General features: G+C 54.1%; 1 protein-coding gene across 3 annotated transcripts in view; it reads left to right on the top strand.

The window, feature by feature from the left end:
- Positions 1 to 3270: 3270 nt before the first annotated feature.
- The window catches only part of ENG (endoglin), a 27740-nt gene continuing 8855 nt past the window's right edge, over positions 3271 to 22155 (top strand). For 2 of the 3 annotated variants that reach the window (XM_015594305.2, XM_006917995.3), the window contains exons 1-4: positions 3271 to 3714; positions 11017 to 11159; positions 19460 to 19600; positions 21988 to 22148. In XM_015594305.2, the coding sequence (XP_015449791.1) occupies positions 3648 to 3714; positions 11017 to 11159; positions 19460 to 19600; positions 21988 to 22148 (512 nt within the window). In that variant the 5' untranslated portion in view covers positions 3271 to 3647. Of the gene's footprint in view, positions 3715 to 11016; positions 11160 to 19459; positions 19601 to 21987; positions 22149 to 22155 lie in introns of those variants that run through there. The other variant, XM_025051228.1, reaches the window with a different exon arrangement.

The raw sequence follows: 22155 nt of genomic DNA, 5'->3' as shown, positions 1-22155 counted from the left end.
AACCGCAAGGGACAGTGCTGAGCCCCAGGGCTGGCAGCAGCAGGGGCCATGACCGCCCTCGGCCTGAAGGGTCGTCTGGAGAGGGCCAGGTCGGGGCTGCGGCCTTCAGTGGAGAGAGGCCCCTAACTGGCAGTGACTCTATAGGGAAGGAGCCGAAGGAACGACCACCCCCCTTCCTCTCTGATCTGTGCAGGGCTGGGGAGGGGGTGGGAGAGGTAGCTGTGTCCATCGGAAGGAACAGTATATCTGGGGGGATATTGAAGACAATTACCCCAAGGTCTGTCCCCAGCTGTGAAACCATATGACCATCAAGCTTCCCAGGGACAGGTGACCAAGGCCCAGGACTGGCCTCTTCCACTGGAGAACAAAAGCAAGACCTACCTCTCTGTGTCTCAGTTTCCCTATGTTTTCATGATTTCTGTCCCTACCTTACCTTCCAGGGCACTTCGTGCTTTCAATAAATAGATCTCAAGGGTCAAAGGGGACGCAGCAGTATAGCGGCATCAAAGTCCCTGCCCTCGAGGGGCTTCTAGTTGAGTGGAGAGACACACAGCACGACCCCACATAGGCCGGGGGTGGAGGGGGGGCCCGGGTGCTGTGGGAGATTCCGGGTGACCTCTTTTCCACTTCTGGGGACCCCGATCTCTTCCTCCATGGGGTCTCTGGGGGCAGGTCCAGGTCCTCCTGTGGCTCCTGTAGGTTTTCCCTCCCTAGAGGCTTCCTGCAAGTTCTTCCTCATGTCCATCCACCTGCAGCCTCTCCTGTTTTCTAGAGACTCGATGGGCCTCGTTAGAAGCGTGGATGTGGATGGATGCAGAGCGTGGAGGAAAGTGGGAGGGAGGGAGGTTGGGGGCGAGCCTCCTATGCGGTCCCTGTTATGGCCCCGACATCACTTTGGACAACAATTCCCCTCGCCCTGTGACACCCGCAGCCCTGGTGACAACTTTCCTCGCCATGGCAAGCTCAGGTAGTGGCAGCAGGGAAGGAGGTAAGCACGGAGCCAGACAACCCTGGGGTCTTCACTTTCCAGCCCGGGGGTCCCTCACTTTTCAGGGAGCCTTGGGTTCCTCCTCTGTAAGTGGTTTAATGTCACCGGCCTCCAGGGGTGGCTGTGAGGATCCAGAGCTGATAAGGTGAACGCCTAGGGTGGGGCCTGGTGCACAGGGAGAGTTCAGCCCTTGGGGCTGGATTAACTGTTCCTGGTTGGGGGCCTGGGGAAACCTCGCAGTCACCCCTATTGTCCCCGACTGAGGCCACACTTTGCCTCATGGTGCCCACCTCCTCATCTCTGCACGCACAGGAAAAGGCAGAGGACCTGCCACTTTCAAGTGGGCCCCCTCTGCTCTGCCTCAGCCTTCCCAGCCTGAGGGGCATGGATGGGTCTCCCACAGCCCCACACCCATGCCTGGCCAGTTACAGAGCCACACCCGCCCTTCCCGCCCGCCCGTGTCAGCTCCTGCAGAGACAAACGCACTGCGTGCTCTGCTCCCTCCAGAGGCACCAAGGCCTCCCACTTTCTCCTCTCTCCCTGGGCCTCCATCTCTCCATCTGGGGCCCAGAACAAGTATAAAGAGAAGGAGCCCCTGGTTCCATCCCCTCTGTATGTCTTGCCAGCACACGCCAAGATTTGTCTTTACAAAGCCCAGCTCTGCCAGCACCTTCTGCTCCAGAACCTTCCATGACTCCCTATGGCCTTTAAGATAAAGTCCTGGCATTCAAGGCCCCCTCCCAAAGCAGGGCCAGAGTCTGCCTCTCCAGGCTTACTGTCCCCACCATACCCTGCTCGTTCCACGGTGGTCCGACCACTTCCTGCCTCTGAGCCTTTGCTCAGGCTGGTCCCTTGTCACATATGTCTTCCTCATCTCTTTCTTCTACTCCGCTCCCATTCGCCCAGTCTTTTAAAGGCGGGGCCTAAATGCCACCTCCTCCAGGCAGCCTGGGCTTCCTCCTCTGAGCTCCCATGGGCCTGAGCGCTACCCATGACTAGCACCATGGTGGGCACATTGTCGGCGCTTGCTGTTTGCAGAATGAACAAGGGACGTTTCTGGGATTGTCTCTTAGGCTCAGGGAACACTGATGGGGAGCACTCCCCATGTGCCAGGTGTGGATGCCTAAATGCCACCTCCTCCAGGCAGCCTGGGCTTCCTCCTCTGAGCTCCCATGGGCCTGAGCGCTACCCATGACTAGCACCATGGTGGGCACATTGTCGGCGCTTGCTGTTTGCAGAATGAACAAGGGACGTTTCTGGGATTGTCTCTTAGGCTCAGGGAACACTGATGGGGAGCACTCCCCACGTGCCAGGTGCGGAGCTCAGCGCTGTAGTGCCTCGATCCCTGGAAATCTCGCAACATGCTGGCAAGGAAGGCACCGTTGTGCCTTCCTCACAAACAGGGTGACTTGGAAATCTCGCAACATGCTGGCAAGGAAGGCACCTTTGTGCCCACTTCACAAACAGGGTGACTGAGTGTCGGAACTTGTTTGAGGGGGCCTTGAATGCCAGGACTTTATCTTAAAGGTGTCACAAACAGGGTAACTGAGTGTCGGAACTTGTTCGAGGTCACATAGCTCAGAGCGAGCAAGGCAGGGTCTTGAACCCAGGGTTATCTGACTTCAGAAATGTCATTAAATTGTGTGTCCCCCTTTCATTTGGGACTATCTTTTGTCCCTGAAGAATTTTCCACCCATGGAGTGGGTAGATACAAAATGTGTGGCTCTGGGAAGGTCCTCTGTCCTCTCTGGTCCCTGAGACCTCGGCCCCAGCTGCCATACTGTGCCATTTGGGGAGTGTTCCTTCCCTGTCCTGGACCTCAGTTTCCCTGCCTGAAAAACAAGGGGATGGCAGCCAGTGTCATGCTATATGAGCCAGCGTTGGTCCCCGATGAGATCTGTTCAAATCCCAAGTCTACTATCTTCTTAAGCCAATTAGCTTACTTTATTAGGTCTCTGTTTTCTCATCTGCAAAATGGGAAAATGGGCTTCATGAGGCTGTGAGCTCCACATGGACCCCCGTGGCTAAGGCCTGACCCCTGAGAGGTCCCCTTGGCGGACTGTTAGGGTGATTGTTTTCATCTGTCCCCCGGGGGCTGTCAGATGCACCCCACCAGCCAGCCCTGGAGAAGGTGGGATGGGAGGGTGGGGTGCTTGGGGAGACAAGCCTAGAGCCTGGGTCCTCCCACCCATTGCCTCCCCCCCTTCCCCAGGGCCCCCCACCCAGCGACAAAGCTCGCGGCACTTCCTCTCCCGCCTGGCAGGCCGCCTGGCCCGGCCCCTTCTCTAAGGAAGCGCATTTCCTGCCTCCCCAGGCCGGGCTGGATGAGCCAGGAGCTCCCCACCGCTGACGGTCATACCCCAGCCTCCATCTGCAGCCACAGCCCCGGACTGCTGCCACCGCTGCCCTCCACGGGAGCCCAGCACCCCCTCCCCGCTCATCCCTTGGCCAGCGACCCCTGGCCCGGCCCTGCACCCCTGTGCCCACTTCTCCTGACCCCTCGGCCGCCACCTCAGAAGGCTGGAGCAGGGACGCCGTTGCTCCGGCCGCCTGCTCCCTTTGGGTCCCCGCACGAGCCCACGCCGGCCCCCGCGCCCGCCTGCAGCCCTGCCCCTGGACACCGGATAAGGCCCAGCACACGGACCCCCGGGTGGACAGCATGGACCGAAGCACGCTCGCCCTGGTCATGGCCCTGCTGCTGGCCGTCTGTAGCCTCAGTCCCACAAGTAGGTGTCCAGGGACCTGGGGTGGGGGAGACCCGGCCCCAAGTACTCCCAGCCTCCTCCCTGCGTCCTGAGCTCATGCACAGTGTGGCTGTCCTGGGTGGTTTGGATAGCCGCAGGGTGACCAACCATCCCAGTTTGGCAGGACCAAGGACGTTTAGCCCTTAAGGTCAGAGCAAACAAGGGTGAGTAGTTATTTACCTTAACCCTGCCCTCTGGCCTCTGCCCATTTCTCCCCAGGAAGCCCAGGTCCCAGAGTGCTGTGCAGCCTCCAAGAGTCTCCTGCCCTCTCTGGGCCTTAAGGTTTCCACCTGAGCAAGGTGTGGGAAGGGGGGCGCGAGGACTCACGTTCGGAGTCGGGCTCTAGGTTGTCGTTACTTCCTTGTCGTGTGATCTCGGAGACAGCCTTCCAGCCTCTGAGCAAAGCGGGGCTGGTTAGTTAACAGGCTCACTTCGGGCTGTGGGCAGGTCGGCGTTGAGGCTCTGTCTGTCTTGTAGAGAGAGCTCTCAGGCAGGCTGGTTGTCTCTGTGTTGTTATTGTTGCTGTTTTATGATTAGCTTTAAATCCTCCATCCTCATTCTGTAAGTGGTTCCCAGACGCCTTCTGAATGCCGTACTCTCCCTCGCCTCTCTCCCCTCACTACCCCCCAGAAGCTCTCAGGATGGGGGCACAGTCCCAGACCAGGGCTTCTGTGGGGTATCCTCAGCCTGAGGGCTTTGCTAGGCAGTCATTGCCTCTGCCGCCTTCTGAAGCTGACCAGATGAGGGGCTGCGAGGAGCTGGGGACTCCCAGTCCCTTATCCCAGTTACTGCGGCCTCACTGTGCCCTGTGGACACATCCACCTAAAGCCACAGGATGGCCCTATGGATACCCCTTTACCCATGGTGCACCTATGAACTCCCTAAAAGATCTGGGGGGGCTGATGAGGAGTGGCACAGCAGTAGCGGTGTTTACCCCCTCCCTGCCCTATCCAAACCCACAGCATTTCAAAGTCCCTAATCCTTGGTCTCTAAAGTTTTTACCACGGCCTCACTGATTGACAGGAAACTGAGCCTCAGACCCTAAGTGACTTAGCAGGGATTTGACCCTGGGCCTGTGGCTCTCCGGAACTCTTTCTCCTAACCACGTGTGAGGCGGCAACCCCTCTTGATACATCTCCCGATAACCGTGCAAGATGGCTGCCACTATCACCCCATTTTATAGGACAGGAAGGGGAGGCTGTGGCCCGCCAAGTTCACACAGCTCAGATAGGAGCCCTACCTGAGCCCCACGATAGCTGCCCTGCCTTCCTCCCGCCGACGCCACATTTCTAGCTTGATAACACTTCCTTCCTCTTGGTCATCAGAGAAACATCCATGCCAACCGTTATGGTCTGATTTTATAGGGTCAGAGGCAGCGATGTGTTGGCAAATAATTAACAACAGGGGTGGGGAGGTGGGGGCTAGCGTTTGTCAGTGTCCGTGGTCTAAATGTCCCCGCATGGCTGACTCCAAGCTACCAACTCACCGTACTTGGAGTTGGTCCCTGGTGCCCATCTGGACACCCTTTCTAGAATTTCCATCACACACATACGACATGTAGATAACCTCAAGAGGACAGATAATAGTAAAATGGAGTCAAATAATTAGAAAGTAAGGAGTTTGCTATTTATTACCTTTTCAAAACGTATAATTAGTTTAATTGTAAGCTTATAAAATTTAATGTTTAATTATGGCTGTATTTAACAGCCAGTGGGAAAAAACCCTGGTAATTTAGGAGTTTGCTCCTACGAGCAGGTACAGGCACCCAGTGATCATAGGGTTCCATGGCAACCCAAACCATCCAACCCAACTCACTTACAGTCTGGGAAACTGAGGCCCGCGGAAGACAGATGGGGGCCTTGGCCAAGGTGTAGAACCCAGATCTCCACACCGGTGGAGGGGGTAGGAATGACCCAGGCACCCTTATTCAGGCTGCAGGGGGTGAAAATGGATCCAAAACAGGTCCAAACACAGGTCCGGACTTCTGGGAACACAGCTTGGTAGAATCTCTCAAAATCATAACGTGCGTAATACCCCAACCTTCAGAATTTAGACCTAAAGAGTTACTTGCCCAGCTCTAAAAAGACGCATGGTCCGCAGGGACCTGTAACAAAAAAACCCAACAGTAGGAGAGCACCCAAATGTCCATGGGCCTGGGCCTCATTAAATGAATTATGATTCAGTAGACTATCATGCAGCCATTACCAAGAAAAAGCTAGCTCTGTGTCTACACTGCTGTGGGCAGATGTGTGGGACAGATTGTTAGGGGCCCAAACAGCAATGATTCATTCCTATAAGGATAAAATAGTAATAATGCACAATATGCACAGAGCGAGTCCCAATGCCACTGTTTTCTCTGGGGGATTTTCACTTTCTAAGACACACTTTTTTTGCGTGTTGAAATTTTTTAAAAGAACAAATGTGTAGAGATTTTAAAAAAGCGATTTAACTACATATTCACTTTAGTGCACTCCTTGAAGACAATAGATAAGGGGAGAAAATCGTTAGCATGCAGGTGGCTTACTTACTAGTTTTTGTCTAGCTTTTCAAATAATTTAAATGCAGGTGGATCAATATCTGAGAGTCTTCTGTACCCCTCTATGTTGTCGTGTGGACTCCGTAACCATCCCATTGTGCTTCTGGAATCTTCTCTCCCTTAAGTGTGCCTTCTATCATTTGCCTAATGGATCCCCTATTGTTGAAGAATATTCAGATGGTTTTCCCTTTGAGACTAATTATAAATACCACCTCCGTGCACATTTTTGGTACACGCACCTTTTCCTGTATTTTGGAGTATTTCACTTGGATAGAGTCCCAGAAGTGGGGGTGCTGGGATTCGTGGCCCGAGTTAGGTGGCTGGGATCAAAAAGTATTTCCTAAGTGTGGATGAACGTTTGCCAGAGGGTGAGCCAGAGGTGTGACTTGGAGTCCTTATGCTGCCGGCCACCTACATGGAGGTCTGGGACACGGGACAGAGACCACAAACATCCATCTCTTAAAGGCTGCATTCTGGCGCAGCTTCCCATTTCCCAGGAGGAAAAAGAAGTTGGCAAAGCAGCAGTGTGAACCAAGGAGAAGCTAGGTCCCTGGGTCCGTGGAGATGACTATCAAGATTCTCTCACCTGACCAGATAGATGGTGACACTAAGACTCAGATGGAGAGACAGTCTTTCTCTCAAGGTCACGGATGGGTCAGTGCCGGGCTCTCTGAGGACAGACCTGGTCCATTTGCTCAAGGGCTTGAGGGGAACCCGGGGAAGAGGGAGGAAACCGCCTCTTTGTCTGCAGTGCATCGGGCGGCTCTTTGTCTCTATATACCCAGTTTACAGATGAAGAAATCGAGGCTTGGGACAAGTGGCAGGTCTAGATTTCAACCCCAAATTGTCTGCTCCCAAATCCAGCTTCTTTTCCCTGCACCTTTGGTGGCCAGGTATGGGGACTTGGAGAGCTGATTGCCCTGGCTCTGGGCCCTCCCCTCTCAGCTCCAGCTCTAGCTTTGGGACCTGAGCCCTGGAGGCTGAAGGGGACCCTCATCCAGGACTGAGCTGACTTCAGTCCTGTGACAGGCGCTGGGGGATGGTAGGGAGGGAGAAACAACTATAACAGTCGACATTGATTCAGCACTTACTGGATGCTGGATGCCGCCCTAGACCTGTTACGTGTCCTATCAGACTCAACCTTCACAAAAGCCCGATGAAGCAGACACCCCTGTCGCCCTCATTTTACAGCTGAGGAGACTGGGGTACAGGCTGGTGAAGGCATTTGCCTGAGTAACACAGCCCAGGTATGAGCAGTTGGGGCTTGGGCCCCATGCCTACCCTCTGCACCATAGTACCTCAGCAGAAGTGACAAAGAGCTCTCTGTGGCCAGATCTTCTCACCCTGGGCATTCAGTCCCTTTCCTCCTTCGACAGTGGTCCTCCCACCTAGAGCAAAACTGGATTCGTTCTGGTGAGAAGATTTTCACAACGGAGTTTTGAAGGATGGATAGAAGTTGACTGAGTGGTTAAATAAAGGAAGTCCCTCGGTCTAGGAAAGGGCGTGGCAGAGGCAAGGAATGAGTTCTGTTTGAAGGAAAAGCTCGCATGTCCCCACTGAGGCGACACCAATAACTGTGACAGCATTGCCAGTTGTTGAGCAATCCTCATGCGTCAGGAGCCTGCTCAGCACTGTGCGTGTGCCATCTTACTAACACTCACGCCAGCTCGATGAGACAGGGATTATGATTATCAACATCCCCACCTTACAGACAATAACGCCGAGCCGTGGAAAGGAAGCTGGAAGGTGGCAGAATCAGGACATGAGCCTTTGGCATCTCTCAGCTCCCTGTACTTTTTAACTCCTCTCTCGGTTGCTGAGTATGGACTTGACCCTGCAGGCGCGCTGGGGAGTCTCGAGAAAGACTGGAAGAATGAGTGTTGGGGCCTCACTGGTGGCCAGGCCCGGGAGGAGAGGTTGGGCCAGACGTTGGGAAATCTGTGAGGCTATAATTGGACACTGAAAAGAATGAAGGGCGGCTGGGTGACTGAAGAAGAGAAAAGCAGAATAGACCTTCTCGTAAAGGATCTGCCCTGGTATTATGAAATAATCACGGAACACTTACTGGGTGACGGGCTCTTTACATGGGTCGCCTCACCAAGATGACACACAGCCTGTGACGTGGGTGATGGCTGCTGGAGCTGGACTGCCTGGGTTCAAATGTAGGCCCTGCCACTTAATAGTTGGGTGCCTCGGGGCCAGTTCTTGCACCTACCCGATCTTCAGTTTCCCCATGTGTCAAATGGTCATCATAACAGTGCCCACCTCACAGGCTGTGGTAAAGACGAAATGAATGAGCTCGTGCAAAGCCTCGAAACAGTACCTGGTCCCAGTGAGTCTGACAAAAGCTGTTTTGCAAAGGGGGAAACTGAGGCTCAGAGAAGTTAGGCTTTTGGTCAAGGCGACAGGTGTTTTAAGAGGCAGAATTGGGATTTGACCCAGGACATCTGACTCCAGAGCTGCCTTTCTTGACCATTGCTGTCTGTGGCCTCCCAAGGAGCTGGAGGTGGCCATTTAGGAAGCCCCAAGGTGGTGGCTCTGTGCTCGGGGGTCAGTAAGGAGCAGGAAGGTGGCTCCCGGGTCTCTCACTAGGCCGGTCACCCAGGCTCCCCAGTGGCACCTCCTCCAATTTAGGTCCCGGGAGGCCCTGGCGTTTCCCTTGGTGCCCGGGGATTGTTTTCAGCTCTGTCTGGGCCCGCCTCCGGCTCCAGGAGACAGGCCCCGGGCGTCACACTCCCTCCTGTCTCCCCATTCTCGTCTGTGGGGTGGGGGCCGCCAGGATTCGAAAAGGCCCCAAAATAAATGGACCTCTTATCTGATCTCCCAGCCTGGCCTGTTATCTGATCATTACATAATGGCCAGGCCTGCGGCCTCTCCCGCTGGCTGACGGCATGGAGGAGGTGGCCCAAGCGGCCCCGGCAATCCGGGAGGAACTGGGGTTCCTGGAAGTCTGGGGAGGGGGCAGGGAAAGTCCAAAGGGAAGGAGGAAGGCGCTGCGCTAATCTGCAGGCCAGACCCTGGGTCATATGGGGAGAGGTGGGTCTGAGGCCCAGCCTGGTCAGCCACGTGCAATGCGACTCTGGAACAACCAGCCTCTCCAGCCCTCAGCATCCCCATCTGTACAGGAGGGTCTCGGACTAGGTACCAGCCAAAAAGTGTGTGTTCACTGATAGGAAGAAAGAGATGGTGGAGAGCTTGAGGGGCTTGGTGGTCACAAGGGGTGGAACAGCAGGAGATGGTGCCAGCCCTCGAGTCTACTGGGGTGAGGGAGTCGGCTGGCCTGAGACGTCAGAGCCCCTCAGAGGTCCATCCCCTGCAGTCAACCCTTCTCCAGCGACTGAAGTCAATCACATAATTGTGATGAAAAGAACTGCCAGATGCTCCTTCTCACGGAGTCCTCCCAACAGCCTCTATGGGTTGTGTGCATTCTATTCTTATTGACCTTTTGCAGTCAAGAAAACCAAAGCCCAAACTGGCGAAATCATTCGCCAAAGCCACACGGCTAGTAAGTGTTGGGCCTGAGATTCAATCCCAGGTCAGCCCACCTCTAGGGGACCTTGCTTTGAACCAAAATGCCGCGTTACCTGGGCACTCTGGAGTCCCTGGCACACAGAACAGGTCGAGGACAAGGACTTATAAGGCCTGGGCCTCTATGGTGGCCACATGTCCTTGTCCTGAACTCATCCTTCCCAAGACGTTGCTGGTGGATGGTGTCGCGTGGCTGGGAGGACATCTTACGTCCTTCCCTGACCTCTGATAGTCCTGAGCCCAACAAGGCGGCGGAAAGGTGGGGAAGAAGGCTGGGTTAGGCAGAGACAGCCCAATAACCTGGGATTCAGAAGAAGCTTCCCTACCCCCTTCCCCTGAGCTGGCGTCAGCTGGACGTGTGGCCAGTCCCTCCGCGCCCATCTTTGATCTCCAAGAAAACAGGAAGTAAGCGCGACAAGATGGAGACACAAACTTCCAAACAGTCTCCCCTTCTCTGTCCTCCTTCCCTCCTCCGGAGCGCCCCCCCCTCCCCCGGCACATTCCTTGGGACGAGGTGTAGGGGCCTCATTTCCTCTTCCTCCTCTGCTGGGTCAGGGCGAAATTCCATTCCCTTCCCTCAGGACCCGCGTTTCCGGGCAGCACAGGGGCAGGCTCCGCGGCCGACTCCCGCAGCCGCCCTCCAGACCTGGGCCACCCCTGCGGCTCACGCTGTCCCTTGGGGCCAGGAGACTCTCAAGGTTCCATTCTTCCCGGCTTTCTTGAGGCACCAGAGCGGGGAGTTTTGTCTCCTGACCTCAGTTCTTGCTTTCCTTTGGAGTTTACCAACCTGGACACTTGGGTGTATGGATGAGTGGGTCCTACCACTCAGGTAAGGTCACTGATTGTAACAAATATCATATAGGATGCCCAGTTACATTTGAATTTCAGGTAAACCATGAAGAAGTTTTAGTACAAGTATGTCCCATGCAATATTTGGGATATACTTATACCTTAAAAATTACTCAGGTTTTTATTTCTTCGAATTTAACGGGGTGTCCTACATTGTATCTGTAAGCTTTACATCTAGTAGCGCTATGACTGTGGGCAAGAGATTTTTCCTGTCTGAGCCTGAGGAATAGATCTGGCACCCACCTCATGAGGTAGCTGTGAAGATGCAATAAAGCCCTTATTTAGAGCCAAGCGCCCAGTAGGCATTCACAAAGTGGGAGTAGCTGTCATCACCTTTGTCTTATCTGGCCCTCTCTGTGCTTCCCCAACAGGTCGTGCAGAAACTGTCCATTGTGATCTACAGCCTGTGGACCCCGAGGTGACATATTTCACGAGCCAGGTTTCTGAGGGCTGCGTGGCTCATGTTCCCAACGCTACCCTTGAAGTCCACATCCTCTTCCTGGAGTTCTCAAGGGTGAGTGTCTGATGGCAGGGTCAGGCGGGGACCCAGTGATGGATGAGGGGAGGCTTCCTTGTGGCTGTCCCTGGAGCAATGGGCCGAGTCCTCACCAGGGCCCCTGCCTGGAGGGTGACACGGGCATCTCACAAGGTCTGTGAAGGCTGCCATTTCTGGGGCCGGCATTGGGGCAATCTCTTGGATGCCACCACAAGACCCAGGTGGGAAGGGCTGGGTTTGGCTGGCGACTGAGTAGAGGAGAGCCAGGTGGGCAGTGGAGCGGACCAGTGAGTTGTTGCTCATGTGTCTCCAGTGATGGGAGCTCATTGCTTCGCAACGGACACCTCCACTCTAGGCAGCTTTGACTTTGAGAAAGTGCTTCCCTCAGTCGAGTTCAAATATCCCTCCCTGGAATGTCCCCCACCGAACATCTGTGACCTGGCAAGCAGCCCCTTGGAGATTGGAAGCCAGCAATGACAGCCTCAGAGATTTTTCTTTCCCCGAGAACCCTCCTGAGGTCCACCACTCAGTTTGTCTAAGTCCTTCTAAAAAATAAGACATTTCCTGAGCACTTGCTATGTGCTAGGTCCTGTGCTAGGCCTACTATGTGCCAGGAAGTCAGTTAAACATATTAACATACGTTGAGCCTCCCAAGGGCCCACCTGGCAGGGTCTGTTATTATCCCCACTTTTCAGAGGAGGAAACTGAGGCAGGCCTGGAGAGGTGACTCAACACACCCAAGGCCAGAGTTCACACCAGATCTCCGGGGACTCCAAGCCAGGCTGTCACCTGGCTGCTCAGGGATCTCAGTGTTCAGGCAGCATCTGGCCTGCCTGGGCTAGTGACCACACCTGGCTGATGTGGCCTCAGGTCCTGATAGCGATTTAGCGGTGTCAGCTCGGGGTAAACTTGGGGCCAACTCGCCCCCAAAACTGTTAAGTTGCCCTGCGTTTGTATGGTGATAAGACAGTGCCCAGACCACCAGTATCGGGGGGGCTTCTCCCCACCGCCTGCCTGCCACGGGGACTGTGGGCCTCGATAATCCCCAAGCTGCAGATAGCGCCAAACACACGCTACATGGTTTTCATAGCCATTGTAAGTTTTTTCAAGTTTGGTGATGATATGAAAAAATAAGATTGTCCTCTGGAAGTTCATTTTGTTTGTTCTGAAGTTCAGGTCTTTATGCCTCCTCTGGGTGACTGGGGTCCCCCTACCCTAATCACTCAACAGTGGGCCAGAGTCCAAGCACTCAGGTCTATGGGAGGCAGAGGTGTAGACAGCCAGCCCAAATCCAGGTGATTGGTGCCTCCTTGGGCAGCACAGGGCAGGGGTACTCCAGCTGCTGTGGGATTAAGCAGGGCTTCCTGGAGGAAGCAACAACAGTAGAGACAGCCAGGGGCTCACTGAGTGAAGGAGGTGAAGGGGAAAAGCGGAGGAGAAAGTAAACAGCCAGATGAGGAAGTGAGCCTCGGTTGGGGTCGGCATGCTGTTCGCTGCGGCAGGAGCTTACGGTGACCCTAGAAACAGAGCTGGGGAGACGGAAACGACCTTGTCATCGTATTAAGGTCTTTATTCTGTGCGTAGCGACAAGTTTTTAGGGGCATGGCAAGGTGCCACTGTAACTCAGGTCATCCTAGAGCTCATGACCACAGAATGTCTCTGTCCCCCTCTGCCTCTTCCAGAGAACTCAGTCCAGGGAGCGTCTGGCCTTTGATTCAGGAGCCAGGCTGCAAGCTCCAGGCTTCCAGGCATGTGTGTTTGAGGGGGTGGTGGAGAGAGCTGGCGTTCGGGAGACTGGGGCTCTCCAGTCCTGGATCTGTCACTGGCCACCACCTCATGTAGTGCCTGGCATGCCGAGGGGGCTCCTTTTCCCCACTCTCCAACAGACACACATTCCCTGCGCTCAGGGACTCACCAAAGAATTACGGAATATCAGAATCTGGGCCAGGACCTGGCATATGCCAAGTCACGGTGAAACGTATAAATGAATGAATGAACAAATGAATGAGTGGATGAATGAATAGATGCGCTGCTATGTGACCTTGATGTAGGGGTTAAGAACATGGGCTCTGGAGCCAAGCAGCCTTCGAATTGAACTTTGGTTCCCCCACTTATGGTGGCACGACCTTGGGGCTACCTTTCTGAGCCTTGGTTTTCTGATGAGAAACATGGAGACGAAGAGTCCCCACTTCTCAGGGGGCTGAGAGAATCCGATGGGACAGGGCAAGCAAAATGCCGAGCACGGGCCTGCGCAGAGTGACTGCTCGATGGCCCGTAGCTGTGCCTCGTGTCGTTATTGGAAGGCTCCCCTTTGGGTTCCATGTCTCACCTGTAAATACCCTCATTTTGCCGTGCAGGCTGCAGTTCATGGAACATGCTCACGTCAGTCAACTAATTCGATCCCCCAAGGTTATTTCTATCAGGTGGCTGAGGCAGGGGCCGTGAATTCATTTTCAGAGGGAGCAACCGAGGTCCAGCCTGATGGAGCCCTCCCCCGACCCTTGTCGGCCCCCTGGTGCTCCTGACCTCCCTGCCCCAAGGGTAGAGCCTGTGATCCCACCGGATTCTACTACTGTGACACTGAAGGACCCGTGGTTTTCCTGGGAGGCACCTTCTTCCCCGGGCGGTCCCGAAGAGTGGGGTCCACGGCCCCACAGTCCCCCTCTACTAGTCCTCGCCAGGTACCTGCTCTGTGCCCAGGCTGTGTTGGGCACTGATGGTGCAGAGAAGAAGCAGACCCAGCCCCTGCCCTCGGGCTGTTCCCAGGCCGGGGTAGACAGAGGTGAGAATCAGCAGCCCTGGTATTAAGGGACGGAATTGGCACTTGGGGGGAGGTGGGTATGGGGGCCGTGGGCCCCAGCGGGATGAGCGCTGAACGTGGAGGGAAAGGGGCATTAGGGCAATGGCTCCCAGTGTCTAGCCAAACAGAAAGAGGGGCAAGGACCTTCCAGGCAGAGGGCACTGCATGAGCAAAGGCCTAAAGGCAAGGAACACAAGGCGGCAGCTGTAGCGTGGGCAGCCAGCCGTCTTAACAAGCAGCCCAGTCCCTCCCGGCCTGTGGCTGCCTTCTTCACATCCTGGCACAGCCACACCGCTTTCCCATGCATCCCTGCGTGGCCTCAGAATCCTCAGATTTCCTGCGGGTGGGCGGCAGATGAGCTGTGGCAGCCAAGAGCCTTGGGGAAGAGAGGTTCAGTGTGTGTGTGTTGGGGAGGTTTGCAGACAGACGAGGGACGAGAGGGCCGCTGGGCTGGGACTCTATCTCACTGGGTCCCCAAAGGGCAGGCCGGAGCCTGGATTCCGGGAGAGGGCCCAGGGTCACATCCTGACCCGCGGAGACAGGAAACCGGCCTGGTGTCTCCGCAGTTCCCGTCAGCCCGATTGTACTGATCTGCTGTCCTTCTAACAAACCCCAGGCAACAGGGCCAGAGCTGCGACAGCCGCTGATTCACCCCACTTCTGGGTAAACTCTGGGAGCCGATGTCCCTCCCCCAAGCCCGTGGAACCTGCTGGGCTTTTGCACTGACTCACTCCTGACCAGAGGGGCAGGCCAGGCTGTCGGTCAGAAGGAGAGCGGGAGGGGTCCCGGACTCTTCAGAATGTCCTGGCAGGCTGTGAAGGGCTGTGGAAGGCAGTGGTGCCCTCACACCTGGGCAAAGGGGGATCCTGCCCAGGCTCTACAATTAGTGGCGCCTCTCTGGTCCTCTTTCAGTTGCATCCCTCCCCTGGGGTGCCCGCCTGGAACTTGCACCCCTCTCCCCCTCAGCCCATGCCGTGGGCACCCAGGACTCCACAGTTTCCTGCCCAAGTGCACTGAGCTTCCTCTCATAGTGTCATGAGGCCTCTTTCTCGTCTCATCCTTTAGAGATAGTTGGTGTAAACTCCCTTAGACATGAAGGACGGCAAGGTGACTATTTGTGCGGGGTGGGCACAGCAGAGCTTAGGCATCTAGGCTGGCTTGTCACATGCGTACTCATGAAGAGAAGGGGGTGGGCTGGGGGTCAGGGGCTGCCATTTGTATTCTTGCTTGCAGATTTTAGGGGCAGGCTTGGTGGAGGGGCATGGACTGGGAGTCAGACGGGCTGTGCAGGGATTTCGCCAGCTCTCTCGCTGCTGTGTCCCCAGTGTCCAGCTCAGAGTCAGTCTGGCAATAAATATCAGACGGATAAATGGATACATAAATGGATGAATGATGGATGGATGAGTGGATAATGGAAGGAAAGAAGGAGAAATATATATACATGCAAACATTTGCTGGTTGGCTATCACCCAGGGGTTAGTGGTGTCACTTGTTGTTCATCATTGGTTGTTTGGGAGTGTTAGTCTTGTCCTCTGCCTAGTTCCTCAAGGACAGAAGCCCCAGGCTGGGCCCAGTGCTGGCCTCTCAGACAGGCAAATGATGCGGGAAGGTGGGGAGAGCCTGAGCTGACCAGGGCCCTCAGCTGGGCAAAGTAGCATGTCTCTCCTGGGGCCACCTGGCCAGAGACCATGACTCCCAGATGCCAAACTCTGGGACCCCCAGAAGGGAGGATGAAATCCAGGGGTCACACTAAGCCTAACTCCTCCCTGTACATATGGGGAGACTGAGGCCCAGAGAGGGCAAGCCATGGGAAGTACGGCTGAGGTACGCCCCAGTTCTGGCTAACGGCTGCCTACCACTAACGTCAGCCTTCCCAGCCCCCAGATCTTGGCATCTTCGGGTGAGTGGGCAAGGAGGGAATTGCAGGCAATGAAAACAGCCTACTATGTATTTAGCCAGGCACCGGACAACCTGCTTTGCAGGCAGAATCTCATTGAATGCTCACAAGTTTCTGAAGTGGGCGTATTTTTCAGCCTCCCATTTCCCAGATTAAGAAACCGAGGCTCAGAGAAGGGAAGTGACTGTCCAGGGTCACAGGCTAATGACTGAGCTTGCATTTCAATTCAGGTCAGTCTGGCTTTGACCCCTTCCTTGGCCACGCTGTCTGTATGTACCATCTGAGTCTGCCTGGGTGGACAGAGGGACGTCTGGCTCCAATGTGGCCGGCTCCAGTCTGGCCCTAGGAGGGTGGGGGCTGCAGGCAGCCCCGAGGAGGCTCCACTCCTAGAAGAATTGCTGGAAGCGACTTTCTATAAGCGGCTACTAGTGCTCAGGGCCTCCTCACCGAAATCCCCCCTTCCCGCCACTGACCGCTGGGCCAACAATGGCATCTGTGGGACACTGGCACAAAAATAGAAACAAGGACTCCCGCCCACCAGCACAGGGAGGGGACCAGGGCGACCCAGGCTGGCCCAGGTTGCAGAGCTGGGGGTAAGGAGGTGGCTGCCCGCTTCAGCCAGGCTCACAGATTTCCCAGGCTGGCCCTTGGAAGACTGGGCGTTTGGAGGTGGGGGGGTAGGCAGGCCCCTTTCTTTACCTTTAGGCCCCGGGCTCGGAGGGAAGAGGGAAGTCAGTGTGCGTGTGAGTGACCTCGTTGATGAGTCAGGGCCATGGGGTGGAAATGTTTGCTGTGGAAACCCTGACTGTTTTTTTTCTGGTAAGCAGCTGGCCTCAGCTAGGCCCGGGAGCTCCAAGACCCCAGACAGCCCCGCGTTCCAGCCTCCCTGCCAGTCCACATTGCCCACTTGCTGTGTGGCCCCGGCCCATGACTGCCCCTCTTTGGCCCCAGCTCTCTGCCACCTTTCCTTTAGCTCCCAATTCTACAGGGCAGGACTCAGTGACAACTAAGGGGTGCGTAAACTCCGGAAGAAGAGCTGAGTGTCATGACAAAGGTTCCAAAGTTCCAGTCTCCTCGTCCCCTCGCCCCTAGCATGACCTGACCTTGACCTCCACTTCTCTTTTTTGATTTCTTTATCTAGATCCCCACCTGGTATTGGTCCCCAACCCCGTCCTTTTCACAGATGGGGAAACTGAGGTACAAAGGAACAGGGACTGTTGCAGAACAGCAGCAGGAGCAGATGTCCGTAGGCTTTTTCCTTCCAGCTCAGGGGCTGCGCTCCCTCGGCGGCTCTCCGTCACCTGTAGGTGCCCTCGGCCTGCAGTGTCCACCGAGGGCCAGAGAAGGTAGCCCGTGGCATCTCCAAACCACGGGGCTCATCTTTTGTCCTGTATGGGGTCTCAAAGTTCACTCCTCGGGGTGAGGACAGACTGATAAGGCGGTGCTGAGAGAGAGGACGTTGTCCAGGTGAGCTGCCCAGACAGAGGTCCAGGGGCTGTGGGCGCCACTTGGGCACCAGACCGACTTTGCCACTCACCGACAGTTCCCTTGGCAGGTTTCCCACTCCAAGTCTCACTGGATGGATCTGTAAAATGGGAGAACACCTGACCCTGTTCTGGTGAGCACATAGGGCCAGGCACAGATCTGGCAGAACCACGTGAAATTACTGATATCCAATTGTCGAATGTTCATCAGCTTATCGAGATAAAATTTGTCCATTTAAAGAGTACAGCTGAGTGGTTTTTAGTGCATGTACGGAGTTGTATAATCATATTCGATTGTTCAAGCTAATAGTACATACACCGTCAAGGTACGGAAGCTGCGGTGCATCATCGTCAAAGGTTCTGGCAGGTCGGCTGGGACTGGGACTTTCTCGGCATCACTGAAGTGGGTCTCCCTTCACTCCCGTTAATTTCAAGGAGTGATCACAGTCCTGGAACAAAATATCGGTTCTGATATTCAGATTTGTGTTTCGTACGTTACCAAAATGTGATATTAAATCCAGTATTTAATTTTTTAAGTGTTTAGAATGCATAATACTTTAAAAATAGATGAAACAAGAGATTTCAAAAACCAAAAGTTATAAGCCCATCAGACAACATTAATGAACAAAAAATATGAATTTATGTGAACATAAATTTCAAACACATCTATCATTCTACTATAAATTAGCATAAAAATAATTCAAAAATAAGCAAACTAGCTCATTAAAATAAAAAAAAGATTTGCGAGACATTGAAAATAGAATATTATTTGCTCTTTTTGTTTTAAAGAGCAAACCTACAAACAAAGAGTGATTATGGTGTCATTATTGAGTAATGGAAATATTTCTGGGCAGATTTTTTCCAGCGGCTGAAACACTCTCTGGCCCTGTGACATCAGTTGGGGAAATGGCCAGGAGATAATTAGAAGCGAAGTCTAAAAACTTTCCACTGATCTTTTCGTCTTGAAATATCCGTCTCATTTTTGATAAGTTGAAAGAGATTTGGGGGATCGGGTTTTGTCTCTTTGTAGAAACTGCCAGCTTTGAGAGCAGCTGGAGTCTGTGTTTTCAGTAAAGTGATTCCATTTGTCTTTGTCCTTGTGAGTCTGTGGTGGAGCTTTTGGAGCATAAACCTGTCTCAAGTTCAGTAGCTCACACTCCACTGGGTCAGAAAGTCTTTGAGAAGAAAGTGTTGTTCTTTCAGTAGAATCATTGCCTTTGTAGATTGCTGTGTTCTTTTTCTCCTTGGTAATAAGGAGGTACAGGCTGGGAGGTCTAGAGGTTGAGAGGAGCAGCCTGCCCAGGTCCGTATCCTATCTCCATACTTCCTTGCTGTGTGATTTTGGACAAATGACTTCACCTCTCTGTGCCTTGTTTCCTCATCTGGAAGTGAGGCTGATAATGGTGCCTACCTCTTAGGGTTGGTGTGAGGATTAAATGAGTCAATATATAAAGCACTTAGAACAGTCCTGGCACATAGTAAGCACTATATAAGTGTCAGGTATCGTTATTGTTGTTGTTCTGGAAGCATTTCAAATACATACACAATGATTAATTAAAAATTTTAATGCCGCAGGTACCTCTCAAGATGTAAATGATCTCGATTTCACATTCTTATAAGATATTGAAATAATGGTAGTGTAACAACAAAAATATGGACATTTTAGTACTTTATAATAATAAGGCAAGCAGTAGTACTGCAAACTGAGGAGAGAAGTGATTCCATTTGTCTTTGTCCTTGTGAGTCTGAGGAGGGGCTGATGCCTCGATACCACTGTATAGGGACAGAGAAAGGGCACAGGGTACTTTCTGAGTCACATGGATGCTCGCAGGCCTGGTACACAGCAGGTGCTCAATAGAAATAACAAACCTTGATCGACTGTTGGATAAAGTTCAGGCTCATCACATTTTTTTGTCTTTATGTCTTTGGATTTGCTGGGACTAATCTCTTTCATTCATTCAGGAAATATTTTCCAAGCCCCTCCTGAGGGCCAGGCGCTATGCTGGGCCCTGGGAGGCAGGACGGGGAGAATGGAGTGAAAGCCGATGGTGCATTGGTTGCCACCGCTGGTCTGGGTGGCGCAATCTGCGCAAATCTGACTGGTGTGTTTGTGTGTCTTTCCCCTGCCTCCCCCCAGGAAGTGTCAGAGCTGGAGCTGACTGTCCAAATGTCCCGGCCAAATGGCACCCGGCCCCGAGGGGTGCTCCTGGTCCTCCGCGTAGACAAGAGTGTTGTCCTGCACCTGCAGACCCCAGGAATCCCACTCCACCTGGCCTTTGTGAGTGTCACCTCTGACCCCAGGCTGAGGCACTGGCCATGGGAGGGCCCTGCCTGGTGGATCCTGTGGGGCCCTGCCTGACAGAGAGAACCCAAAAGTCTACAGGGTCTGGGGTACAGTCCAAGCCTGGAGGTGGGATGCGGGTGGATGGACAACCCTGGCCAACTCCATCCTCTCGCATAGCCTCAGTTTCCCCATCAGTCCAGTGGGAGAATTGGACTCGATGACATCTCATAAAATAATCTGGTCACTATCTTTGGGAAATGTTACAAGACATTTATTTGAAAATATTTAAGTACGGAGGAAAAGGGTCAGGAGGAAATCTAACAACGTGTTAACAGTAGTTATGGCTGGGAAGTGGGATTAAGAGAGACATTTATTTTGTAAGATTCGCTCTAATTAACATGGCCTATGTGGGAGAAAAAAATAATTTTTAAAAACTCAAGTTTTCAGAGAGGAGGTAACCAGCTGAGACCCACAGCGAGGGGGTTCAGGGCTGGAGGAAGTGGGGCGGGCTGTCAGCACTGCCTCCTCCTCATGGAGGCCCTGGAAGCTGCCCACGATGTGAGCAGCTGTTGTTTACAGCCAGAAAAAGTGGGGCAGGGGGACCGAAGACAGCAAAGAGAACGAGAGAGAGACACACAAAGAAAAATAGAAGTGGAAAGAGGGTGGGCCTGTTGCGGGAGGGACAGACAGACACTGAGAGACCAGAGACAGTTTGGGGAGAGAAGCTGGAGACCCCAAGACAGACCTGGATGCAGGGCCGCTTGGGAGACAAGCCAGAGACGGACAAGTGTGGGTGGGGGAGGGGGAAGGATCCAGCCTGGTGGCAGGGACACCACAGACAGAGATGACCAGCCTGAAGGCCCCCAGAGGGAGCTCCCAAGCCAGGCCTTGTAATGGCTCCCCCTCCCCCTTTCTCACCCCTTGCCCTCTGGAGGTGGCCCAGGCGGGGGATCTGAGCCCAGCGTGGCGCTGGGTGAGCAGAGAACCGGAAATGTGCCCCGCTGCCAAGGCTGGAAGGTTTCAGCAGCCACCAGCTCCTGCCTTGGCCGCACCTTCCCCTGCCTTCCTCCCTGAGCTAAGAATACCCAGGGCGGGGGGTGGGGGGGCACTGTTGGAGCCGCTAGCAGCCTTGGCCTGCAAGGACACCACTGGAGGGACCACAGCCTGGCTGGGGACATGGGCCTCTGGGCCAGACCCAGCACCCGGCAAATGACAAACGCCTTGCCTTTGAATCCCCGTCACAGCCCCATTTTACAGACCAGGACCCTGAGGGTAAGACTGGGTAAAGTTCCTCCCACTCCTTCCAGCTCTAGACCACTGCCCCAACCCTTCCATCATGGGGGCTGGCTTCCTCACCCAGGTGCTCATCACTTTGCCCCCTTCTTAAAGTCCTGCCCCATTTGAGGTGGACCATTCTGTGCTGTCTTGCCTATAGTCCCCCTTAGTATCTGGCCTGAAGCGTTTATGCTGCTTCAGCGCAATGCCCTGGCTTTGGAGATGGAATGTTAGACCTCTGAGTCCGAGACTTCAACAGCTTCCTCTAAATCCTTTGGCTTCAAGGGAACACCTCCACCAGGAAGCCGTCCCTGTTTTCTTCCCTGCCCACCAGGGTCTCTCCCGGGGAATGATCAGTGGAGACAGTGAGGTGCTGAAACCCCCCAAATTCCCATCCCTGTCCTTCCAGGGGAACTGTCTTGCTCCTTTGTTTCTTATTAAATAATACCCTCTGTTTTCTGTTGTTTCAAATGACTTGATGCATAGCTAGTTTCTGCACGGTAAGATCCCCCAGGGAAGGGACCATCTCTATTTATCTTTCATTCATTTATTCATCCATTTCTTCCTTTTTCCCTTTCTCCCTTCCCATGTGCAGGGAGTACCTGCCATGTGCCAGGCATCAGGGTGAAGCTGACAAGTCAGGATCCTGACTGCTGGGCCTAGGGCTGGGAGCGAAGTCAGACAAATATTCCTCAGTGCCTACTATGTGTTGAGCACCATGCAGGGATGGGCAAGGCAGAAATTGTCCCTCACTGACCCACAGAGTATAGGAGAAACAGGCAGTAGGCACCTGGTGTCATAAATGTGGGTTGAATGATTATGACTATGGAGGAGTGGGGGATGATTTCGGACAGGTGGATGAACAAAGACATGTGTCTATCCAGCCCCCCAGGAATGGAAGGGATATGGGGCAGGTCTGGCTCGGGGTGTGGGTGCTAGTTGGGTGGCTCTGGGCTGACTTGAGATCCACTAGCCTCAGCATTCTCATCTCCGGCTGCCTCTGCTCAGCCAATGGGCTGCCTCCCCAAATAACCTCCTGACCTCCCGCATGGGACAGGGGACTCAGGTCCAGGAACAGCACTCCGAGCTTTCGTGTGTCTCCCCAGAACTCCAGCCTGGTCACCTTGCGAGAGTCCCCAGAAGTCAACGACACACACCTGCCAGTCTTCACCGAGAGCCAGGTCCTCAACTGGGCATATACAAAGGGCGCCATCACCTCTGTTGCCAAGCTGAACGACCCCAGAAACATCCTCCTCCGTCTGGAAAGGTCAGCT

This window comes from Pteropus alecto, unplaced genomic scaffold (assembly GCF_000325575.1).
Source record: "Pteropus alecto unplaced genomic scaffold, ASM32557v1 scaffold67, whole genome shotgun sequence".
In the NCBI taxonomy this organism is placed as follows: Eukaryota; Metazoa; Chordata; class Mammalia; order Chiroptera; family Pteropodidae; genus Pteropus; species Pteropus alecto.
Note: the sequence above shows the minus strand (reverse complement) of the source record. Positions and strands in the feature narration are given on the sequence as shown.